General features: G+C 35.8%; 1 protein-coding gene across 1 annotated transcript in view; it reads left to right on the top strand.

The window, feature by feature from the left end:
* Window positions 1-27,233, top strand: part of LOC150093890 (sodium/potassium-transporting ATPase subunit alpha-like) — a 315,026-nt gene that overhangs the window by 273,239 nt on the left and 14,554 nt on the right. Inside the window, exons 18-19 of the mRNA XM_090412547.1 lie at window positions 1,302-1,432; window positions 26,593-26,694. Coding sequence (XP_090268673.1) covers window positions 1,302-1,432; window positions 26,593-26,694 — 233 coding nt within the window. The remainder of the gene's footprint in view (window positions 1-1,301; window positions 1,433-26,592; window positions 26,695-27,233) is intronic.

Here is a 27,233-nt window from a genome sequence, read left to right as displayed (position 1 = left end):
GTCACGAGAATCATTGAAAACCTTTAAGTAAGAACTCGAAGATATGCGCATTACAGTAGTAAAAGTTTCAACAGTTAAAATAGATTCCAGAGCAATTTTTATATCCATAATTTCTCTATTTAAGATGGCAAGAGATTTTTTAGCTTCGTGTAGCTGAATATTTAAAAGAGACTTACTAGCTTTGAAGTAGATCCGATGAGCTTTTGGGGACCTAAAAACTTCTTTTATTTTACAACAGGTTGGAATAACCTGGGCCATTATAAACTGAGAAATGTAGGTTACCCTACATTTCTCAGTTTATAGAAAGAAGACTCATACAGGCCATTATATCCATGCGGAATCTCATCACCATCCCAGTCAAAAGGCAGGAACTATTAAAACACTCGTTCATCGGGCCCACTCCTTTTGTTCTACAGACGATCTTTTACAGAAAGAAATACGATATATAACTTCTTCCTTTCTATCTAATGGCTATAAGAATTGCTTCATTAAAAGAACTTTGAGTAGATTTAATATGTCTCCCTCTTCAAACACAGAGGAAATAACGCGCATTACTATCCCTTATATACAAGGCATCAGTAAACGTATAGCAAAAATTTTAAAACCACTGAATATTTTTGTTGCCTTTCGACCGTTTAGAAAAATCTCCACCTTTCTCGCTTCTCCAAAGGACAAGCTTCCACATCTTAATCATCCAGGTGTCTACCAGATTCCGTGCTCTTGTGGATTATGTTATTTCGGACAAACGGGAAGATCTGCCTCCATTCGGCTAGAAGAACACCAATCTTATATTGACTACTTTAAACCTGAAAAGTCTGGACTTGCAGAACATGCCATCTTCACTAGACACAGAGTTCATTGGAGAAAGACAAGAATTCTTCACAAAAGTCAGTTTCTCATGGAACGCCTTTATAAAGAAGCATGTGAAACTCTACTTCATTCTCCTAACTTAAACAGATACGACGGCTTACGTCTATCCCCTTTATGGGAGATAGTACTTTACAAATCAGCTAATCTTTCCTAACTTTTTATTGTATTAATTTTTTTTTTTTTTTTTTTTTGAAAGTTATTGACCTTTTTAGTTATCTAACACCAGCTACTTAGGTGGCGGTTTTTGGAATTGTCAGTTAGTGTTTAATTTTGAGCTTAATTGTACTGAAGATGCCTGCGACACACAGGCGAAAATTATACTATTAAATAATATTTCTACGTGAGTTTTTCCGTTATTTATTATGTATAGTTATGTCTACTCACGGTTTACCTCTTTTAAAACTTACAAGTTATATTAATCTCTTTTACAGACCTATCGAGATAGAAAGATATTGGAATATACTTGTCATACAGCATTCTTTGTTTCAATTGTCATTGTACAATGGGCAGATCTCGTTATTTGTAAAACTCGTCGGAATTCTGTTCTGCATCAAGGGATGAAGTAAGTTGCATTTTGCTTTATTTATTGCTTTTTATTATGTATTTATAAACATGTTTAATGGATATAAAATGTTATATTTGTGTTATGCTTTCTTTGTATAAATCTTACCTTATGCAATATGTAAAGTTCCCATTTCTTTTCCTGTGGTAGAGCATGCATCCATTTTTCTTGTGCTGACGTAAATATATATTATTTAAAAACAAAGTATTTGCACCAACCAGTGCATAAACATATTGGTTAGTGCAAATATAGGCATTGTCAATAATGAAGCATCTAACCTTTAGCCCACTCACTGTACTAATATAATGTACTGTAGGCTAAAGAACCTTTTGTGGGTTGAATTCACATTATTTTTATAATAATATAATAATAATAATATAATAATAAAATTGCTCATCCTGTGTAAGAAATTTCACATTTTTTTTATTATTATTATTAAAAAGGAATAAGTCCCTAAGGTGATATTTGTTATTATTGTGAGAGAGTCATGGAGTTACTTTGATCTACGAACATAATTAGAAGGGTCAAAGCTGTATAACTGAGAGGAGACCTCCACACAGCCTTAAAAGGAATGCAGAGAACCGACCAGGGCTTCTGACCTAATGTCCAATCCTCACCTTCTCGTGGTGCACCCTGTTGGGTATCTACTTGGATACTGAACGAACGAGGATGGGCTGGCAATTTGGGATTTAGCCGACCAAATTGTATTCTTATTGGTTAAACCAAAATAAAAAATGATGGTACAACATGACAAAATTTCATGCCGGCTGGGGCGTCGCCCGGTTAAACAAGGCCCCCGTTGTTTTCGCCAGGGAACCAGGGCAAACAGCGAATAGTCAGCCACTGGAACAAATCTGAAAACAAACCCCAACTCAACATCACCAGAGTTAAAGATCGGTACTATCAGTGTAAGAAGCCTGAATGGCAAAGAAATGGAGCTAGCTGAGGAATTGGATAAGTACCAGATTGACATAATAGGGGTGACTGAAACAAAAAAGATGAAAATTGGTGAGACCTTTCTGAGCAATAAATACAAAATGTTATGTTCATGTAATGACAATCAAGAAAAAGGAGTAGCCATTGTATTCAACACTGAATATGAGGCTAATCTTCTTGAATGGCAGGCAGTCTCAATTAGAGTGATGTGGGCAAATATCAGAATGGGGAACTGGACAATGAGACTTATTTGTGCCTATGGTCTCACAGAAGGTTCTACTAAGGTAGAAGTGGAGGAATTTTTTGAGGCTTTAGAAAAGCAACTGACACAATGAAAAAGGAAAAGTTGGTCCTTGTTGGGGATCTAAATAGCAGAGTAGGAAATGATTGTCAGACATACAAAAATATTTTGGGAAAATTTGGAGAAAAGAGCAAAGCTAATAATAATGGCAAATATCTGTTGGATTTCTGCTCAGAACATGGACTGGTTATTACTAACACCATGATCCAACATAAAAATGTGCACAAATTCACATGGAGAGAAGAGGCTAGGAATAAGAAAAGTCTCATTGAGTATGTTATTGTTGATAGTGATGTTTTCTCCCTGGTGCAGGACACCAGAGTGTATAGAGGATTTGAAATTGGAAGTGATCACTATTTAGTCTTGAGCAGGATAAAATTGAATTTCACATTGAAAAGAATAACATGTAAAAAAGTTTTAAAGCGAATAAAAGTTGTGCAGCTCTCAGATGTGGACTGTAGACTAAAATACACAAAGATTATTGAAGAAAAATGAAAGAGTTTGAGAACAGGAATCAAACCTTGGAGATTCAGTTGCAAACTCTGAAGAAAACATTGATTGATTCTGCCAGAGAGGTATGTGGTGAGGTTGTCTGCAAGGATAAAAAAATCAGAACTCCCTGGTGGACACAAGAAGTTAAAGAGGCAGTGAAGGAAAAGAAGAAAGCATATCAAAAGTTCCTCTCAAATAAGTCAGCTTGTGCTCTTAGAGAATATAGAGACAAATGCAAGAATGCTAAACACTGTGTAAAACTAGCTAAACAAAAGTCATGGGAGAACTTTGGCAAGAATATAGAAAATAAATATCAATAAGGTGGCAAAATATTCTTGAGGTTGTTGAAGAAGCTTAGGAATGGAGGAAAGAGTGCTGTAAAAGGAGTTAGATATGATAAAGGTGACATGAAAACTGGAGAAAAAGACATCCTTGAAGTATGGAGTAATTACTTTGAAAAACTGCTAAATGAAACAAGCAGTGATGACAGTATAGTGGTAAAAAACACTGACCAGGCATGCAGGCAGGAATACATATCCATACTTGAAGTAGAAAAAGCCATCAAAGGCTTGAAATGTGGAAAGGCAGCTGGAGTAGAAGATATTCGACCAGAAATGCTGAAGTATGGTGGTATAAGAGTCTTACAGTGGCTGCACTGCGTAGTTCAGAAAGCCTGGACAGAGGGATGAATTCCCGATGATTGGAGTAGAGCTCTCATAGTACCCATATATAAAAAGGGAAATAAAACTGAATGTGAGAATTACAGAGGTATTTCCCTACTGAGTGTTCCTGGCAAGATCTATGCAAGTATACTTGAGGAACGGTTGAGAAGAATTGTGGAAGAAAAGCTTGGTGAAGAACAAGCTGGATTCAGGCCAAACAGAGGCTGTCAGGATCAGATCTTCACTTTACGACAAATAGTCGAGAAAGCATGGGAATATAACAAAGATCTGTATTTAAGTTTTGTCGATTTTGAAAAGGCATATGATAAGGTGCCAATGGGGCATTATATCAAGCAATACCTAGTCTTTATTTGAGTTGTAAGTCAGCAGTTAGAATTGAAGGACGTACAGGAAGATGGTTTAATGTTAAATCTGGTGTGAGGCAATGATGTACATTATCCCCTCTGTTATTCATTATCTATATGGATCACATTATGAAGGAAAGTGGTATTAAATATGATATCAAAATTGGAGATGTTAATGTCAGCTCTTTGCTTTATGCGGATGATGTTATACCTCTAAATAAATCTGCTACAAGTCTGCAAGATTCTCTGACTAAATTGAATAATTGTTGTAATAGATATGGTATGAAGGTCAGCAATAAAAAGACAAAGACAATGAAAATAGGCAGAATCATTGAAAATGTCAACTGTGTTGTGAATGGAGAACCTGTGGAACAAGTAAAACATTTCAGCTACTTAGGCATGATTTTTAGTGAAGATGGTAAATTAAATATAGAAATAGGCAACAGAATCAGCAAAGCTGGTATGGTGGGAAGTCAATTGAATAAATTCATATGGAATAAGAGAGAAATTAGTCGGAACACTAAATTAGCTGTATACAAGACAGTGTTCAAACCAGTTTTAACTTATGGATCTGAGAGCTGGGTCAGAAGTAAAACACTTGACCAAAGACTAGAGACCGCAGATATGAGAGTTCTGAGAAAGATTATAGGCGTGAACAGATGGCATCAATGGCAATATCATATTAAAAACGAGGATATTAGGAAAGAACTTGACATTGTCAGCATCCAGGAATGCGTTAGCAGAGCTAATATCAGGTGGTATGGTCACCTAAACAGAATGGGCGAGGAAATATTAGCAAAACAAATGTTCTCTGCCAGGTTGGCAGCAAAACGACCCAGAGGAAGACCAAGATATAGGTGGATTGATATGGTACAAAGTGCCTTAGACGATAGAAATATAAGATCTGATAATTTGGAGTCTTGACAAGTAACAGACTGATTTGGAGGAAAATTGTAGATAGGAAGTTAGTAATGATATAATTTTTTCATGTAGTGCTGTCATATCCTGTACACCCCTTGAGGGTACATGCAGGAATTTGATGATGATGACATAATTAGAAATGCTTTTTGTGATCAAGGCATTTTATCATACAAGGATATTCACAATAAACATATTTCTTATTTAAATAAGGTATTAATCTTTCATTAATGAATTGTTTTGTTGCATTATTCTTTTAAATAAAATAAATAAACAGAAAAAAAAATCATTGCTCATGCATTGTTAATCCATTTTTCCAGGTTTGATGGTAAGAGTGTCTTCAAATTTACTGTTGAAGTAGGAAAATGACAACTTATACAAGCAGACATCACTTATTGATCAGAATGTTCAGAAAAAACTTATCCATATCCATTCTCACTGTATAGTGACTGTTATTAATGCACAAACAAACAAACAGCTGATCTGATTAATCATGGTCTTTCCTATTACAATGATTTTTTTTTTAAAGTGTTTTGCTTTCATCTTAAGAGCTATCTGCTAAGATGAATGCAAGATCTAAGAGTAATGAAAATTTAAATTCAACTGATTACATCTATATTCTTAACATTAGCTGTCTTAAGTTGCCAAGTGGGCAGTGTTTCTGTTCTCTGTAAGCTCTGGAATCAAATCCCAGCACAGACATGTTTGTGCTGGGATTAGTACTAATGCATTATTAAGTTGACAACCATTTCTCATGTCAGATTCACATTAACTTATTTGATGTAGTCCGGATTGCAGTTTACCATATTTTTGGAATGGGAAAATTTGTCACTGGCTGAAATTGTTCCATTTGGTGAACTGAGTAAACATTCATATTTGAAGGTGCTAATATAAATGGCCATTCAAAGAAAGTTCCCAAAGCATGCTATAATGACTATTTCTCAGTAACTGGGGTCTTTAAAAAACAGAAAAAATTTATCTCATCAGTTCCTCTTAATAGGTTTAATGGCCTGTCACAGCCAAGTAATGGCTTCATAGAAACTTCCTTAATTATGTGATAAGAGTAGTTAATCGTGCCTATACAGTCTGTTAGTTGTGGACAGTTTGTTTGCTGTGCAAGATAAACCCTAGTTTCTAAGAGGAAAAAATCTCCATCACTTCCATAAGAGACCAGCTAATTTACCTTCATTTGAAAAACCCTTATAAAGGTTCTTTGCCTCCCAAATGTGATTTGAATTCATATCTTTCTGAATATTGGACATTGTTTCTGAGTGAGATATGGAGACACAAGAGACTCTCTTCAGTCTCCATATCTCACTCAGAATATCTTAATCGTTAAGCACTAGTAATAAGAATTTGATTCTGTTGGGCTGTCATATCTTCTACATTCCTTAAAGGTATGTAGTATAACATGATAATTTATATGATGCTAGAAGAGCTTCTAATGGAAATATTGTACTTTAAGAAAGAGAAAAAAAAAATGACTTAGAAAATTCCTGATCTCTCTTTAATTTCAAAATGTTGGATGTGAATGTGTGGTTTCTGCATGCTTGGTCTCATGCTACCAGATGTATCAAGGCATATCTCACATTAAGATAATTCTTCATAGCCTGTTACTTCTATCAAAAAACTCATCTATTACTGCTGTTCACAAAAATAAAAATAAAAAAATAAATAAATAAATTACATTTTATTCTCAAAGATCAAGTAACATACACACACAGCAATTCATTGTTAAAGTTGTCAAACATAAACTTCCATAATAGCTCAGTTAATTTGAATCCCATCTAGCACTCAAACCTTTACCAGGTGGAAACTTCAACTGAAAAGAAGAAGGGGGGGTGCTGTTTTAATGATTGCAGAGGAATTGTTGTTGAAAGGTGGAATTGAAGTTTCCACCTTTTCAGTTGAAGGTGAGTTAACCAGTTTCATGTGGTGCCACAGGATTTTTCATCATCATCATCGAATTCCTGATATGTATCCTCAAGGGGTGTACAGGATATGATAGTACTATATGAAACACTTACATAATTACTAACTTCCTATCTACAATTTTCCTCCAAATTAATCTGTTACCTGTCAAGACTCCAGCATTATCAGATCTTATATTTCTATCTTCTAAGGCACTTTTTACTGTATCCACCTATGTCTTGGTCTTCCTCTGGGTCTTTTTCTTGGATGCTAACAATGTTTTTTCATCCTGTAATATAGGCAAACCAGCCAAGCCTCACAGTTGTCACCCATAATCTACTATGCAGGTAGATCAGTTAATTCTATGTGTGTACTGATTAGGTTTCAAATAAGCGAAGTTACTTGGCTGAGATAGGCAGTTGAGCCTCTAACATGCATGATAGAATGGGAGTTGTCAAAACTCAATGTTTCAAAATAAAAATTTCTACATTACAATGAGTCATCAAGATGAAAGAAAATAAAAAAGATTTGGTTCATTTTCTGGAAAAGAAAAATCTGATAACGTTAAGCAAATGTTGTATAATTGTTATTTCAAAAAAAAAAAGTCCCCTTTTTGAAGTGGAAGAGAAACTGTTTGTTTGCTTTTATCTTAATAGATACTAAACTAGACTGTTTTATTATTATAATTAAATAGAAAAAATGTTGCTATTGCTGTATATATATATAGAAACGATACAAATTCTGTAAATTTCCAAGGAATCACTTTGGAAAGTTTAAGCTGGCATTAGTGAATCTTCTTCTTTTGCATTCCCCTTATTTCTGGGTGTAGTCAGCTTCCACTGTTGAAAACTAAAGAAATAATTTGCTATGGTAAAATCTTAAACTAATGCAATGGCAATTTGGACTGCTTTAGAAGTTGTCTTTATATTAACACGGCCACCTCTCATTTGGTGGCTGTGTTTGGGGAGTGCTTTAGGGTCAAAGCTGTATAACTGAGAGGAGACCTTCACATAACCTTTAAAGGAATATGGAGAACTGACCAGGGCTTCTGGCCTAATGTCCAATCCTCACCTTCTCATGGTGTATTTTAGTCTGTTGGGTATCTACCTGGATACTGAACGAACGAGGATGGGCTGGCAATTTGGGATTTAGCCGACCAAATTGTAATTCTTATTGGCTTAAACAAATTACAAAATGATGGTACAACATGACAAGATTTCATGCCAGCTGGGGCGTTGCACGGTTAAACAAGGCCCCCGTTGTTTTCACCAGGGAACCAGGGTGAACAGCGAAAAGTCAGCTACTGGAACAAATCTGAAAAAATACCCCAACTCGACATCACCAGAGTTAAAGATCGGCACTGTCAACATAAGAAGCCTGAATGGCAAAGAAATGGAGCTAGCTGAGGAATTATATAAATACCAGAGCGACATAATAGGGGGGACTGAAACAAAAAAGACAAAAACTGGTGAGATCTTTCTGAGCACTAAATACAAAATGTTATATTCAGGCAATGACAATCAAGGAAAAGAAGAAGTAGCCATTGTATTCAACACTAAATACGAGGCTAATCTTCTTGAATGGCAGGCAGTCTCAAGTAGGGTGATGTGGGCAAATATGAGAATGGGGAACTGGACAATGAGACTTATTTGTGCCTATGGTCCCACAGAAGGTTCTACTAAGGTATAAGTGAATTTTTTGGGGATTTAGAGAAAGCATCTGAGAAAAAGGAAAAGTTGGTCCTTGTTGGGGATCTAAATAGCAGAGTAGGAAATGATTGTCAGACATACAAAAATATTTTGGGAAAATTTGGAGAAAAGAGCAAAGCTAATAATAATGGCAAATACCTGTTGGATTTCTGCTCAGGACATGGACTGGTTATTACTGACACCATGTTCCAACATAAAAATGTGCACAAATTCACATGGAGAGAACAGGCAAAGAATAAGAAAAGTCTCATTGACTATGTTTTGTTGATAGTGATGTTTTCTCCCTTGTGTGGGAAACCAGAGTGTACAGAGGATTTGAAATTGGAAGTGATCACTATTTAGTCTTGAGCAGGATAGAATTGAATTTCATATTGAAAAGAATAACATGTAAGAAAGTTTTAAAGTGAATAAAAGTTTAACAGCTCTATGATGTGAACTGTAGACTAAAATACACAAAGATTATTGAAGAAAAAATGAAAGAGTTTGAGAATAGGAAACAAACGTTGGAGATTCAGTGGCAAGCCTTGAAGAAAACCCTGATTGATTCAACCAGAGTGACATGTGCTGAGGTTGTGTGCAAGGATAGAAAACTCAGAACTCCAAGAGGCAGTGAAGGAAAAGAAGAAAACATATCAAAAGTTCCTGGCAAATAAGTCAGCTTGTGCTCTTAGAGAATACAGAGAGAAATGTAGGAAAGCTAAACACTGTGTAAAGCTAGCTAAACAAAAGTCATGGGAGAACTTTGGCAAGAACATAGAAAATAAATATCGAGATGGTGGCAAAATATTCCAGAGGTTCTTGAAAAAGCTTAGAAAGGGAGGAAACAGTGCTGTAAAAGGAATTAGAGATGATAAAGGTGACATGAAAACGGGAGAAAAAGATGTCCTTGAAGTATGGAGCAATTACTTCGAAAACTTGCTAAATGAAACAAGCAGTGATGACAGCACAGTGATAAAATACATTGACCAGGCATGTAGTCAGGAATACATATCCATACTTGAAGTAGAAAAAGCCATCAAAGGTTTAAAATGTGGAAAGGCAGCAGGAGTAGATGATATTCGACCAGAAATGCTGAAGTATGGTGGTATAAGAGTCTTACAGTGGCTGCACTGCGTAGTTCAGAAAGCCTGGACAGAGGGATGAATTCCCGATGATTGGAGTAGAGCTCTCATAGTACCCATATATAAAAAGGGAAATAAAACTGAATGTGAGAATTACAGAGGTATTTCCCTACTGAGTGAAGGTAAGATTTATTCCGGGTAAGATTTATGCAAGTATACTTGAGAACCGGTTGAGAAGAATTGTGGAAGAAAAGCTTGGTGAAGAACAAGCTGGATTCGGGCCGAATAGAGGCTGTCTGGATCAGATCTTCACTTTACGACAAATAGTTGAGAAATCATGAGAATATAACAGATCTGTATTGAAGTTTTGTAGATCTTGAAAAGGCATATGACAAGGTGCCAAGAGAGAAGCTATTCAATAGCTACAGTTATATGGTGTCAATGGGGCATTATATCAAGCAATACTTAGTCTTTATTTGAGTTGTAAGTCAGCAGTTAGAATTGAAGGAAGTACAGGAAGATGGTTTAACGTTAAATCTGGTGTGAGACAAGGATGTACATCATCCCTTCTGTTATTCATTATCTATATGGATCACTTTATGAAGGAAAGTGGTATTAAATATGATATCAGAATTGGAAATGTTAATGTCAGCTCTTTGCTTTATGCGGACTGTGTTATACTTATCAATAAATCCGCTATGAGTCTGCAAGATTCCTTGACTAAATTGAATAACTGTTGTAATAGATATGATATGAAGCTCAGCAATACAAAGACAATGAAAATAGGCAACATCATTGAAAGTGTCAACTGCATTGTGAACGGAGAACCTATGGCACAAGTCAAATATTTCACCTACTTAGGCACGATTTTTAGTGAAGATGGTAAATTAAATATGGAAATAGACAACAGAATCAATAAAGCTGGTATAGTAGGAAGTCAGTTAAATAAATTTATACGGAATAAGAGAGAAATTAGTCGGAACACTAAATTAGCTCTGTACAAGACAGTGTTCAAACCAGTTTTAACTTGTGGATCTGAGAGCGGGTCAGAAGTAAATCACTTGACCAAAGACTAGAGACCACAGATATGAGAATCCTGAGAAAGATTATAGGTGTGAACAGATGGCATCAATGGCAATATCATATTAAAAATGAGGATATTAGGAAAGAACTTGACATTGTCAGCATCCAGGAATGCGTTAGCAGAGCTAAACTCAGGTGGTATGGTCATTTAAACAGAATGGGCGAGGAAAGATTGGCAAAACAAGTGTTCTCTGCCAGGTTGGCAGGAAAACGACCCAGAGGAAGACCAAGATATAGGTGGATTGATATGGTACAAAGTGCCTTAGATGATAGAAATATAAGATCTGATAATGTTGGAGTCTTGACAAGTAACAGACTGATCTGGAGGAAAATTGTAGATAGGAAGTTAGTAATGATGTAAATTTTTCATGTAGTACTATTATATCCTGTACACCCCTTGAAGGTAGATGGCAGGAATTTGATGATGATGACCTCTCGTTTGGGATTACTTATTGTTGTTCTCTGGGGACACAAGATAACAATAAATAATCCCAAAATTTTATAAGTAGGAACATTCTAGGTGACACAGTGCTTATCAAATCTAAGGAGTGATAAGGGACAACGTTTATAGAAAATCCACGTAAGCAAATTTGGGCTATTTCTATGGGGAAATGACAGTGAATGCAAGTGTAAGTATAGTGTTAGATGCTGATAGTAAGTAGATAGCTTAAGGATCACAATGCTGAGGTCTTTAACATCACATCAGATAATTTTGGTGAAAAGGATACTTGTAAGAAGTTTTAAATTAAAGATGCCAAGAAATTATATCCTTGGTTTAATCCTTTATCCAAGTGTAAGCAAAGTTTGCACATGAATTATCTTTACGACTGGGCTACTTGTATAAAGATGGTAATGATTTCACATCAGTTGCACTCATAATTCAAATTCATAATTTGAACTCATAATTCAAAGCATACATCCTTTCAAGTGTGTGTATATAATGCTATTGACTATTGACATTTATGTCTTTAGGAGTGAAGCAAGATGTTTTCGCTATCTGTTGCGGTTACAGTGAGGGTAAAATTTATGAGCAGTTTGCTTTGCCCTGTTTGGGCATGGAGATTATGCATTGCTACAGGTTAAAATAGCTTTTGGTCTTCTATGTTTGAATATGTCCGTTGCCTTGTATGCTGCAGCTTCCTGAACCAAATCGTTGGAGTGTATAGAAGTCTTTAGGAAGAACTTAGATGCTAAAGATTGTAGGAAGAGAAAATATAGGGAATATTTGTATCTCTATGAAGTTGATTGTTTCTAACATACCATGGGGCGTTCAGAATCATTCTCAAGCACTTATTCTGCACTCGTTGTATCTTGATAATGTTAGTATTAGAGGTGTGGCTCCAGGCTAGAGAGGCGTAGGTGATGATAGAATGAATCGTCATCTGATATAGCTGCAATTTGATTCTTTTACTTAGCTTGCTATTTCTATTAATTAGCAGGTAGATCTGAGCGATGGCTGTAGATGCTTTTGCACACGCAGACTTGATGTGTTGGGTGAAAGTTAGCTTTTTGTCAAGAATTACACCCAGGTATTTTGTTTCTGTCTGCCAGGGAATTTTAGCATTGAATAGTAATACACCTCCTGCAGGAGATATTGGCCTTTTCAAGAAAAGAATGGCTGAGCTTTTTGGGGGGGTTGACTTCCAATCTACATTTGGAGAACCAACCCTCCAACTTTAGAAGGTTTTCTTGAAGCTTTCTGGTAATGAAATGTGGTCGGAGAGATCTGGTTAGTATTGCTGTATCATCCGCATACAGGGCCATGGTGGAAGACATCGGATTGTGTGGGATGTCCGACATGTATATAGAAAACAGCAATGGAGCCAGTAAGGATCCCTGCAGCACTCCAATGAAGATATGGCACTGGGATGAGGTAGAACCATTGATTTTGACTTGTACTGATCTATTCTGAAGATATGAACGGATTAGATGAACCATTTTTAGTGAGATACCGGCTGAGATAAGTTTGCGTAGGAGTCTGAAATGCCAAATTTTGTCAAATGCTTTGGATAGGTCTAGAAAAACAGCTCCTGTGCACTGGTGCCAGTTATAGCTGGTGGTGATGTATTCCACAATTCTGTGGATTTGCTGGGTAGTACTATGGCATTGCCAAAAACCAAACTGTTTTTTAGGGAGGATGTTTAGGTCATTTACTGAGGTTTGGAATCATGAGAGGATAACCTTCTCCTGCAACCTTACCCAGGTTGGAGATAAGACTGATTGGACGATAATTTTACGGTAGGTGTGGGTCCTTGCCTGGCTTATGTATAGGGATTACATCAGCTAGTTTCCCGGTGGAAGGAAAATAGTGAAATCTTAAGATTGCATTTATTATAATGTTCAGGTGCACTACAGCTTTTCGAGGCAACAGCTTGATCACCCTGTTTGAAATGCCGTCTGGTCCAGGAGCTTTTTTGTTCTTTAAGTTTTTAATAATATTATATATTTCACCTGGTGATGTGGGTATCAGGAAGTTTGAGTGAGTGTCTGGCCTGTCTGTGAATTTTGTATATGTGATTGAAGTCTAGATTTCCATATGTAGGTTTGCACTGCTCTTCCAAATTTCTTGCCATGGCCTCCGCCTTGTCCGCATCAGTGTGTACAAGGCCCTGGTCAGAGAGTATTGGAGGAAGAGATTTGCCTTTGTTTTTGATATTTCTTAGTAATCCCCAGACAGAGTGATCAGTAGGTGAGATAGAGGCTAACTTTTCTTCCCATAGATGGTCTCTTGAGCTTTGAGTGCATCTCTCACAGCCCCGGTAAGTCTGTTTAGATGTGTTTTATCTTATGGCGCACGAGTGTTATGAAATCTTTTCCTGGCTCTGTTTTTTTCCCCGATCAAGTTCATAATGTCTTCAGGCAAATGACCAGGGTTGTGGACAGATTTTTAGAAGGTGGCTATCATTATGGCAGAGTTAATTAGTTGGGAGAGGCTTGTAACTGCAGATTCTATGTCTTCTTTTGTATGTATATGAGGAACAGGGCCAATACTATCCCTGAGCACTTCCGACAACCTTTCCCATGATATATAGGAGTGAGGGGGAGGAGACAGGTATTCTTGTCTTCCCATCTGAAGTAGTATTGGGTTGTGATCAGATGACACCTCATTTAATGATCTTAGGCTGTGTTGAAGATTATGTCCAGGATGTCCGCAGTTCCAAACGTACTAAAATGAGTTGGTTCGGTGGGGCCTGCCACAGCAGCATTGTGTGATCCTATGAAGTTGGAAAGGATGATGTTGGTGGATCTGCAATTCCATGCAGGGTGCTTACAGTTCAGATCCCTGGCTATAATGGTGGGTTCTCTGGCGCATAAGATGGCATTTAGGTCAGAGTGTAGTAGAGTTTTTAGGGGTGGGTTGTAAGCAGAGTAGATTTTCAGTCTGCCAGCCGAGCTGGTGAACACCTCCGTGATCTCAAGATTAGTAGTTGGAGGGTTGTTCACAGAATTGTGCTCTATGTAATTTTTAATGAAGATGGCAGTGCCGCCACCTCTGTGTACCAATCTGTCATTTCTGTATAGGCGGTAACCCTTTATTTTAGGGTTATCTTGAGGGCCTTAGATGCAATTCACTGATTAATATAACATCTGGTTGATATCTGTTAGTGAAATCTTGAAGCTCCAGAATTTTGTTTCTTAGGCCATTTGTGTTCTATGCAGTGATCTGCAAAGAGGCTGGAATAAGTTTGTTTGTACTCATCAGTTAGTGCTGTGAGGATGGCCTGTGCTTCATGGAGAAATCTTTTGGTGGAGGTTGCTGAAGAGTTTGACAAGCTGAAGTCTTGTAGCATGTTGGCTAGAGAGACTGTAATAACAGCTGTTAGGTTTGTAGGTGCTGATTTGTTTGTACAGGCCATGTCAGCATAACTTCTTGTTTGCTTTTGGTTCACTCTATCTGTGAAGGTCTCTGACTGTGGATGCTGAGCCTTTGGCTGTGGTACAGGGCCCTCTGGTGTTCTTGTACTAGAGGAAGAGGACTGTTTGGCTGATTCCGTCCATCTATTTTTTGGGTGCCGAATGCATCCCTTGTAGTTGGCAGGATGGGGGCCACTGCAGTTAGCACATTTAGCCAGAGTCATTTTCAGTTTTGTGCAGATATTGGTTGGGTGGCTGTCCCTGCATTTCAAACGTGTAAATTCAGCTTTACATAATTTCTGGGCATGGCCAAACTTTTGACACCTATGGCACTGCCCAGAAGATGCCCTTTTTCGGAGTGGCTCTGGTGTGACAATGAGCCAGCAGATTGTTTTCAAGTTGTAGATATTTTTATATGTGTTATGGATCTCTACGAGAACTAACGGCATGGGAGACTTGTTGGATCTGTACATTCTGCTGACCTTAACTGTAGGTAGATCCTGTAAATTAAGATCAGCAACTATATCTTCTGTATCAATGTCTTCACAGACCCCCACGGAGGACCACTTTTAAATTTTTCTCTGAGCTGAGCGAAAAGGTATGATATTGTATACCTCTATTGTCCACTTCTTTTGTTAGTCGCTTGTAGTAGTCTATCACCGTTGTAGGATATATCTTTATTCCTTCATCCACATTTTTGGCCTTTACATAGCCAACGTGTAGGTTGGACATTGTTGATCTTAAAGCTGCCCATCTCTGCTTCTCTCTTAATATAATCGGAGGCACGTTTTCTTTAGAAGAAGCAGTGGAGTTCAAAATTTCACCATCTTGTTCCATTGTGAAGTCTTTGAGTGGTTCATCTGTTGTTCTCCACTTTTTACGTACGTGGATTTCTTGAACATCAGAAGCAGTGGGGTTTACCGATTCTGACTGATCTTCCATAATCTCGGCATCAGCATCTGTGACACTTTGACACTTGCCTGGGGAAACGTATCATAAAGTTTCAACTTTCCTGCCAATTTTTGTTGAGTAGTTCACCCAGTCTGATAAATTCCCGATATACTTCTTCAAACGTTGTCTCGTTTGACTGCTGTTCCATATTTGTCATGTGGGCCTTTAAAAAAAAAAAAAAAAAAAAACTCGAATTACCGTGCAGTTGTAGCCTTAACGGCACTTCTGCAGGACTCTGATTTGTTTTGGTAAGAGCACTGATTCAAAATTGCATGATCTTCAAGACACATAATAAACGCCCAAAACTCAATTTAAGACTTGCCTTAAAATCAATTCAAAACTCGAGATGAGAAAATTGTGTATAATGCTATGTGTAAAGATATTTCATGTGCTAACTTTGTTTGCTTACCTCTTATTAACATTTAACTCAATTAATACTTTATACAGCAGTCCCTCGGTTGATGCATCCCCGATTAGTGCATTATTTTTTTTCGACACCTAAATTCAATTAGTGCGCCTCTAAAATTCAATTAATACGCCTATATACATCTTAAAAATAAATGTTACAGATTTTTAAAATTTTCGATCTATACATTTTTTATGGCTTAACTATTTAAAAAATCACTCACCAGGATGAAATAATTTAGTTACCGATTTGAAATGTTTTACAAAGCCATTTTTTAATGGCATACTATGCTCTTTCCATGTACACTATGTTCCAAATTTGCTGCCAAAATTTATATAAAATTTTGGCAGCAAATTTATCTAATAAAACTTATCTGCTTTACATAGCATTTTGCTGATCATAACACGTGCAATTGTTTTCCTTACTTTTTTATTTTAAATTATTTTCCTAACCTTCAATTATGAGTAAAAGAATTAGTGAGCAAAAAATAGAAGTGTGAAAATGATTTGAAAAGTAATCTGATTGGAAGAAAAACTTGAAATAATTAAGAAAATGAACACGGCGATTCCAGAGTAAAGATAGGACAAGAATACAAAAATAGATGAATCGACTGTGCTGAATACAAAGAGAAAGGTAAGGCTGCTTCAAGTTCATCATGCATGCACTCGAAATCAAAGTATTATAATGATTGAATTAGAGAGACTTCTTTTTATTTGAATCAAAGATTGTAACCAAAAACAGATCTCACTAAACACTGGCCTTATTAAATCAAAAGCAATGTCTCTTTGTAACCTGGAAAGAAAGGGCTATCAATGATGGAAAAGAAGAAGAATTCCACATTGGTGCTGGGTGATTTGAGCATTTCCAAAAGAAAAATAGCCTACATAAGGTTCTAATCACAGTAGAAGCTACAAGTGCAGATAAGGAGATATCCAGAGATTTTGAAGAAAATTGTGTAATAAGGAGACTATTCTGATCAACAAATATTTAATGTCGATGAAACCTGCTTTTTTGTGGAAGCGAATGCCTTTCAAGACTTTTCTAGCCAAATCAGAGAAATCTCAGCCTGATTATAAAGTCAAATGAAATTACTGCTAGCAACATGCGAGCAGTTTTGAAGCACATTCTTCCACATTGTACAAATGATTTTAGAGGCTTTTCAAATGAATCTAAGTTAATTAAATCTCATTCTGAGAAGTTGAGTGATTCCGACCTACTGAATTTAGATACAGAGGGAAGATGCTGAAGAATATGAAGAAAATTTAATCACTGACAAGCCCAAAGAGGTTTCACAGAAACAATTTGAAAATAGTTTTTGTACAATCGAAGTTTTTGAGCAGCAATGCTTAGAAACTGACCCTGGTGAAGTGAGAACCAGTAAAATTTGCAGAAGAAGCAATAGGGCCATACCATCAGTTATATGAAAAAAGAAAGAGAATGCCTGCCAAACTATGTTAACAATTCTTTGTTAAGAAGCAGAATAATAAATTTATATTCTGAATATGTTTTATTGTCTTTCAGCTTCATGGTTTTCCTTTTACTAGGCCCTGACACATACCCTAATTCTTTATTAAAAAAAATTAAGGATCAAAAAAGAAATCTGAGGAACGAATTATACATTTTCCCATAGGTTATTATATTCGATTAGTTCATTTTCGATTAATGCGCCTGTTTTAAAGAACGCATTAGTCTCACTAATCGAGGGATTGCTGTACATCATTCATTCACTTCCATTTCTCCTAATGCTTGCCTCTCCCTCTATATGTTGCATAGCATCATTTACATCATTATGATAAATTGCTCATTTGATAATTCCACTATATCCTTTGCAATGGTCACTCTGCTGCCATTATTCCTCCTCTTGCAGAAGAATTCCCTTGGGTTATCCTTGGCCTGACCAGCCAGTCTCCTCTCATACTGCACCTTTTCTTTCTTTACAGTGCTCGTCACCTTCCTACCTGCACTTCATACTCTTCATGGATCCTCTTGCCACCAACCATCTTGTACCCCCTCCATATCATTTTCTTTTCCAGCGCAGCTTATTGACTTCACTGTTCGTGCATTTCACTCCTGTTATATTTACTCACTTAATCTTTGGTATGCAGTTATACATCGCTTGTCAGATAATGCTTTATAAATTTACATGCACTGTCAGCATCTTTTCTGCACAGCTAGACCCAATGTATTGATGCTAGTTGACTACAGAGCTTCCCTTAACCACCCACCTGATAATTACACATATATTCTTTTCTGGCAGTAACCTTTTCTTGTTTGACCACTTCCCAAATTGAGAACTAAATTTTATGAAGTTGTCACCAAAACTACAACACTAAAGTCTCTAGTTGCTTCAGTCACATGCTACTTTAAGATATCTATCCCTCAGAAATTCAATAAAATCACTCTACTTGTTCCCATATACTATCTCCTCTTTCCATTCTTTATTCTTGTAATTAAAGCCTCCCATGAGGATTATCTTTTTTACGTGCCCAACCAATTTGCCTAAACATTTCACAATCAAGATTCTCTACATTCATTGGCCTATAACAGCATCCTATCACATGCTCTAGCCTGTTAACTTCAGATATTCTTTAGACCACACACAGATTCAAAATTTGCACATGTACTATCAACTTCCAGTTTTTGGACACAATTCCTCTACAATCATTAACAGCACTCCCCTTCCTTTTCAGTTTCACTTATATCAATTATCTTTGGGCATGCTAGCTCTTTTTTTTTTTTTTTAAATAACTTTTTTTAATTAATTATGCTAGCTCAATGAATGCAACGAACTCCGCTCTCTTATTTTGAATACTCCTTAGTTTTGTATACAAACATAACAATCCCTTTGAGGCCATTCTACCAGCACCTACATTCTCTACTCTATCGATACAAAATTAATAACGGGAAAAACTCACATACAAAGATTATTTAATAGTATAATTTTCGCCTGTGTGTCGCAGGCATCTTCATTACATATTAAGCTCAAATTAAACAATAACTGACAATTCCAAAAAGCGCCACCTAAGTAGCTGGTGTAAGATAACTAAAAAGGTCGATAAATTTCCTTTGAAAAAAAAAATAACAAATAAATAAAATAAATAAATCAATACAATAAAAAGTTAGGAAAGATTAGCTGATTTGTAAAGTACTATCTCCCATAAAGGGGACAGACGTAAGCCGTCTGATCTGTTTAAGTTAGGAGAATGAAGCAGAGTTTCACATGTTTCTTTATAAAGGCGTTCCATGAAGAACCGACTTTTGTGAAGAACTCCTGTCTTTCTCCAATGAACTCTATGTTTAGTGAAGATGGCATGTTCTGCAAGTCCAGACTTTTCCGGTTTAAAGTATTTGATATAAGATTGGTGTTCTTCTAGCCGAATAGAGGCATATCTTCCCGTTTGTCCGAAATAAGATAATCCACAAGAGCACGGAATCTGGTAGACACCTGGATGATTAAGATATGGAAGCTTGTCCTTAGGAGAAGTGAGAAAGGTGGAGATTTTTCTAAATGGTCGAAAGGCAACAAAAATACTCAGTGGTTTTAAAACTTTTGCTATACATTCACTGATGCCTTGTACATAAGGGATAGGAATACGCGTTATTTCTTCTGTGTTTGAAGAGGAAGACATATTAAAACTAATCAAAGTTCTTTTAATGAAGCAATTCTTATAACCATTAGATAGAAAGGAAGAAGTTATATATTGTAGTTTTTTCTGTAAAAGATCGTCTGAAGAACAAAAGGAGTGGTCCCAACGAACCAGTGTTTTAATAGTTCCTGCCTTTTGATTGGGATGGTGATAAGATTCCGCATGGATATAATGGCCTGTATGAGTCTTTCTATAAACTAAGAAATGTAGGTTACCATCTGGTTGGCAAAGAATTAGAAGATCTAAAAAGGCTAACTGCTTATTTGATTCTACTTCTAGGGTAAACTTGATCCTAGGATGAAGTGCGTTTAACTTAGTGAGAAATTGTTGAAGTTCATCCGAAGAGCCATTCCATACAGCAAAAATGTCATCGACATATCTGAACCAATGAGTAGGTCTGGGAGAAAAGTTGTCAAAGATACATTGTTCAAATTGTTCCATAAAGAAATTGGAGATAGCAGGAGAAAGAGGATTGCCCATTGCTGTTCCTTCAATTTGTTGATACAACTTATTTTTAAAGGAAAAATAACCAGATTGTATTACAAAATCAAATACATTTACAATGTCTGAGGGAAATTCCTGTTGTAGTAATTCAATGCTTTCAGAAAGAGGCACATTTGTAAATAAAGAAACAACATCTAAACTGATCATGATATCAGAAACGTCCAAATGAAGATCTGAAATTTTATTTTTGAAATCCAAAGTATTTTTTATATATAAGTATCAGTTCTTCTGGTTGAAGAGGAGAGTAAATTCGATAAAAATTTTGAGATTTTCTTGTGGATTATCTTATTTCGGACAAACGGGAAGATCTGCCTCTATTAGGCTAGAAGAACACGAATCTTATAGCGAACACTTTAAACCTGAAAAGTCTGCACTTACAGAACATGCTATCTTCACTAAACATAGAGTTCATTGGAGAAAGACAAGAGTTCTTCACAAAAGTCGGTTCCTCGTGGAATGCCTTTATAAAGAAACGTGAAATTCTGCTTCATTCTCCTAACTTAAACAGATCAGACGGCTTACGTCTGTCCCCTTTATGGGAGATGGTACTTTACAAATCAGCTAATCTTTCCTAACTTTTTATTGTATTGATTTTTTTTTTTTTTTTTTTTTTTTTTTTTTTAAGGAAATTTATTGACCTTTTTAGTTATCTTACACCAGCTACTTAGGTGGCGCTTTTTGGAATTGTCAGTTATTGTTTAATTTGAGCTTAATATGTAATGAAGATGCCTGTGACACACAGGCGAAAATTATACTATTAAATAATCTTTGTACGTGAGTTTTTTCCGTTATTAATTTTGTATCGATATGTCTACTCACGGTATACCTCTTTTAAAACTTATTCTCTACTCTAGCTGCTATACTATCTTTCTCCCCCTCTCTGGTCTGACCGCTCTCATTTCCCTGCTCACAATTATCATTCAGACCTGTCTCATCCTCAGCTTTATGTATTCCATCACCTTGTGCTACCACGTCTTCAACCTTTTATCCATCTTCCTCCTGTCATACAAACCATTTAGCTGTACTATTCTGCTTCACAAGTATCCTTTGATCATTAGCTACATTAACTTCTGGATTCTGTGGCTTCTCAGCAAACACTAGCCTTTCTAACTGCCCAACATCAGACCCATTCACATGCAATCCACTGACTTTAAACCATTTCCACTTTCCTTCAAATTCACTTCACAGATTCACAAATTACCTCGCACAATTTCAGTCACTTTCCTAATTATGAACTCTGCTCTTCTTCTGAACTTACTGTTATCATATCTGGACAGCAACATGCTAACAACTTTGTTAACAACGCTATTTCCCTTTATTTTCTGAAGTGCTTCATCAAGTTTTATCAACATTTCACCAACTGTCATTTGTGCCCATAACTACCACTAATTTTGATGCCTGCTCTTTCCTTCTCAGCAAAGAATTCAGAGATTTGTTTCATTGTTCCACCAGGAAAGCATGTTTTGTGTAATTTATTAGTTATCACACCTCTAATGATTTGAGTCCCCATACAATGATATACGATTATCTTTAGATTCTTTCTTTATAATACTAAATTCCTACTTTTCATTTCTATTAGCCAGTCCCTTCTTTGGTTGGTTAATCTCATCTTCCAGTTGCCTCATTTCACTTACTACTGTACTGACTCTAGCTCTTATTTCTAAATTCTCTAACCTGTCAATCACTTTCACATATTAATGCTTTTTTTTTTTTTTTTTCTTTTGTTCACTCTAACAGTTCCCAAATATTTCGCATATTTCTATGTGTACATGAAGCAATTTTGCAATGCAACTGCTGGGATATCTGGAGTCAATTTCTTCAAAAGATTTAAATGAAGCAAGTACCAGGAGAAACAGTGATAGGAATATAATCAGGAGTGTATAGCAAAATTTGAAGTAGGAAAAACCTATCAGAAACCAAATAGGGAAAGGCATCTGGAGTGGATGATATTTGACCAGAAATACTCAGATGTGGAGATAAAAAGTTTTACAATGGCTTCAGCTGCATAATTCATAAGTTAAAGGCAGAATGTCGAATTCTGAGTGATTCAGTGGAGGTCTTGTGGTAGCTATCCATGTTTTTCCAAGTGTTTCCATGAAGATTTATGTAAGCAGACCTGAAAAGGATAAGAAAAATTGAGGAAGTGAAACTTAACAAGCTGAGTTTAAACCAAATAGAGGTCTTTTGTTTGGTCAGATTTTCACTTTAAAATGGATGGTTGAGAAATCATTGGGATATAACAAGGATCTGTACATAAGATTTGATCATATGAAGGGATAGAACAAGATGCTAAGAGAAAAGCTGTACAAAATGCTACAATTACATGATGCAAACAGGATAATATTTAAGATTAAGTAGTATTGTTAATACCTAACCTATATTTAAGTTTTAGGCGAGCAATTAGAATTTTAAATAGGTACAAGAATATGGCCTGATATAAAATATCAGGCATGAAGATGTGCTATCTCCACTATTATTCATCTATATGGATCACATTATTAGAATTAGGCCTAGTATCAAAACTGGAGATGTTAATGTCAGCTTTTTACTTTTTATTACTATTATTATTATTACGTGATACCTCCAAGGAGTTGAAAGACAAGACTCATCGAGGGAGGGCATCTTCTCTACAATTCTCCATCTCCACCAACTACACTGAACTGCATCATTTTACACCAATGCTATCTACTGCCCACCATCACCACCACTAATATTTTCACAGACAATCACAAACATCCATGCCCGCAGTGGGATTCGAATCCACAGACTTTGGGTGAGTGAATACGCTAATCACTCGGCCAACCAGACCTAGCAAATAAATTATTTACTCTTAAGTAAATACATTTCAAGGATTCATTAACTAAACTGGATAACTGCTGTAACAAATTTGTTATGAAAATCAGCAATATAAAAAAAACCTGAAAATAGGTAGGAACATTGGAAACTTCAACTGCATTCTCAGTGGGTATGATATGGAACAAGTAAATTATTTCAGCTATTTATATGCAATTTTTAATGAAGATGACAAAAGACAACATTAGTTAAAACACTAAAGTCACTGTGTAGAGGACAGTGTCTAAATCACTTTTTCTAAGATCTCAGAAAAATTAAGTGATGTGAAGATGGCATCTTCACATTTCATATGATTCTGCCAGTTATAATGAGGAATTGAACATCACGTTGTTAGCATTCAAGGATGTGTGAGCACAGTTAATATTATAGAGTGCTTTGGTCACTTAAACAGAATGAGAGAGGAAAGGTTAGCAGAACAGGTTTAATACCAACAATGCAAGAAAAGGATAAAGATCTAGGTGGATTGACACACACACACACAGAGAGAGAGAGAGAGAGAGAGAGAAGCTTTGTCATCTATCAAGTTAGTATCTATCACAGGTTTCATGGACATGCATTTGAAGATATTATTATTATGGGACACCTCCAGGGAGTTCAGAGACTCATCGAGGGAGAGCGTGCCAACAGCATCGAATGATTGAACCCTTCTAACTACTAACCGCGCTCAAACTTGCTTAACTTTTTATGAGCCATTAGTAGCAGAGGCTCTACCAATCGACCAACCTTTGCTGGCTTATATACTTGCATATAAGACTGAAATTTTAGACTACTGCATGTAGTTAGTTATGGATAACATATTAGGGTTTAGTTTTAAACTCGAGGAGGCTGTTAATAAAGCTTATAAATGGAGGAAAGAGTACCATAAAAGGAATTGCATCAAAAGGTGATGTAAAAACTGAAGATTTGCTGAATGTCTGCAGTAATTATTTGAAACATTGTTAAATGAAACAAGTGGCAGAACAGTGGTAGGAAATATTCAAGATGCATACATCTGTGATTTGCATATTAGTATTTCAGGTAGAAAAAGCCATCAGAGACCTGAAAATATAGCTAGAATAGATGATATTCAACCAGAATATTCAAATATGGAAGTATACAGTGGATGCATTGCATGATTCTTTAAGGCCTGGTCAGAAGTTTGAATTCTACATAATTGGAATAGAGCTTGTATCTCTAAAAATAAAATGATAATGTGATCTTTAAGATAAATAGTTGAAAATCATGGGAATATAACAAGGATGTGTATTTAAGTTTTGTACATCTGGAAAAAAGCATATGACAAGGTGCCCAGAGGAAAGCTGTTCAGAATATTATGTGGCAAATGGAAACATTAATGAATACATAGCCTATATTGAATTGAAAGTGGTACAGGAGATACTTTGATGTAAATTGGGTATGAGACAATAGTTCACAGTATTTTCACTACTCAACGTGATCCATACAGATGTTACTTTACTCAACATCTGTATGGATCACATTGAGGGGAAAGTAGCTTAAACCTGATATCAGAATTGCAGATTTAATCTGAGCAATACTAATTTTATACTCTTAAACCCAGTACCAATCTTCAGGATTCCTTAACTAAACTGAATAATTGCTGTAAGAAATTTTGCACGAAAATGAGCAATAAAAAGAAAGCAGGAATGTGGAAAATATCAGTTGCTTCCTGAATGGAGAACCTATATAACATGTGAATCATTTCATCTGTTTAGGAACAATTTTTAATGAAGATGGAAAAATGGAAAAATAAATATGTAAATAGACAACATATTAAGCAAAACTGGTATGGTGGAGAGATAGATCCGAGAGCTGGGTTTAAAATAAGTTACTCAGACTAGACCATGAATATGAGAGTTCTGAGAAAAATTAAGAGTGTGAACAAATCAATCAATAATATTAAAAATGTAGATATTAGGAAGAAACTTAACTGTTTGTATTCAGTGAACAGTCAAGCAGAACTAATTTAAGATAGTATGGTCACTTAGAATGAGAGAAGAGAGTTTAGCAAAAGAGTCATTTGATGTTGTGTTGGCAGGAAAAAGACCAGGGTAAGACAGAGATCTAGGTGGGTTGATGTAGTACATATAACACTGATTTGGAGCGAAATTGTTCATATATAATAATAGTACTATTATAGTATTCTGTACACACACTTGAGGGTGTGTACAGGAATTTTATGTTTTATACTAAGGATGAATTTTCATAGACTAGAATTAAGGAAAAGCTCTTTTATTGATAATAGACAATAATTTAAGTAAACTTCCAGGTAGCAGTTTGTCAACCAGACTGGTTTAATGGATAGTAACCTACTAACCAACATACTTTTAATTCAATTGCCACTTAGGGCATTGATGTGTATTGAATATATTTATAGGTGATAGGTGAATTTCATAGGCTGGTATTAGTGGCATCGTAGCCTTAGTTGCTTCAGTTGTAATTCTAAACATTGGTGGCTGACTCTTCCTGCCTTTTTTGAGGCTGGAAGTGGCTTGAAAAAGTTTCATTTGTTCTGTAATGCATGATTTTTAGATTATCTAAACCTTGGCACACCCATGGTGCCCATGTACCATAGGTTTACAGTCTTTCATGTATGTGATTCACATTTAAAAAAAAAAAAAAAAAAAAAAAAAAGGCATAAATTCTTGGAGCCTTATTACAAGTAATATGGGAACAGTGAACATAACACTTCGGTATACTCATGGTTTGTTTGTACTTAGGTATTTCTGCTTTATTCTTGTCATGTCAGATTTTATTTAATGGCTTTGTGTCTGTCAAGAACATTATGCTCTTCAGTATTATGTATGTATTATGTTGCTGTAAACTGTTATACTTCATCACATTTAATACTACTTCAAGTGTATCCCTTGTTAGGCAGTCACAAAAATGACATTTCCCCTTTGGTTCCGATCCCATGTAAGGCATGAGGAATCTTTGAGTATCTGTGTACTTGCCAATCAAGAGTGTGGGCTTAACTAGTCTTATACAGAAATTCTATGTTATTCTCCTTCAGGAAAATCAGTTTCCTTCAATAAGAAGACAGCCAGAGAAGACATTCATTCCACTAGGCACGATACACTTGTCTTGCTGTCTAGTTGCTTCATTCTAATCAAATCCAAAAGTCCCAGCTGGTGATGAATTAATTTGCAATTAGTATGAAGCAGATTTTTGTAATGCAGTACAACTTCACCATTTATAATGAAGTTCAGACCATTTCCAGGAAAAAGTTGAAATCGACAAACATGGGGTTGATCCACTTTGCTGGGTCAGATGTGATCAGACATGAAATATACATTCATAGTTTCCCTTGAAGAGGCTTGTGGAAATCTAGGTTTAACTATTAAAAATTAATGTTTAATTAAGGACATATTTATTTATTATACTAGATGTTGAAATAAGACAATGCAGAAATGTATTAATGCCTTTTCACTGCCAAAGCCTAATGGTAATTAAAAATTCATAGTTAATGTACTTTATAAATAATATATTTCTTGTTAACTCTTTTTCAGTAATCATGTGTTGACATTTGGTCTAATATTTGAAACTGCATTAGCTGCTTTCTTGTGTTATTGCCCTGGTATGGATAAAGGTCTAAGGATGTATCCCCTTAAGTATGTTATTTTTCTTTAGCTTATGTGTATATATTAGTTATCATTAATAATAATTATTGGTTAAAATGGCATAATATTGTAATCTGGTTTGACTGGAGAGAGGGATCTATTGAAATCCAGCAGAGCTTCCTTTACATATACATACGCACATATACACTATTTTATGTCTCTGGAATCCTGATATAAGTGAATATTTTCATAAAATTTGCATCATTAAATATTCAATGTATTAAAAAAAATCAGTAAGGTAATGTGAGGCTGAAACCATAAAACTGATTTTACAACCACTTCCTTGTTTTCCTGCTTATTTGAGCTGAATGAATCAAAATTAGGTCTATATAACTTTATAAATACTGCACTACAATAAACTAAATTAGTGAGACAGTGGCTGAGCTACAGTCAACTTTTGCTCAAGGTTTGTACATCATGAATTCCATAAAATATGTTTGAGTTTTTTTGTAATTTCATTATTAATTGTATTTCCATAACTAGCAATGATGTATACCTTCCCTTAAACTCATTTTCACTAGATGCACTCA

The sequence above is a fragment of the Typopeltis vanoorti genome, chromosome 23 (genome assembly GCF_054136105.1).
Source record: "Typopeltis vanoorti isolate ZY-2024b chromosome 23, IOZ_Tvanoo_1.0, whole genome shotgun sequence".
Lineage (NCBI taxonomy): Eukaryota > Metazoa > Arthropoda > Arachnida > Uropygi > Thelyphonidae > Typopeltis > Typopeltis vanoorti.
This window is presented reverse-complemented; position numbering and strand designations above follow the sequence as displayed.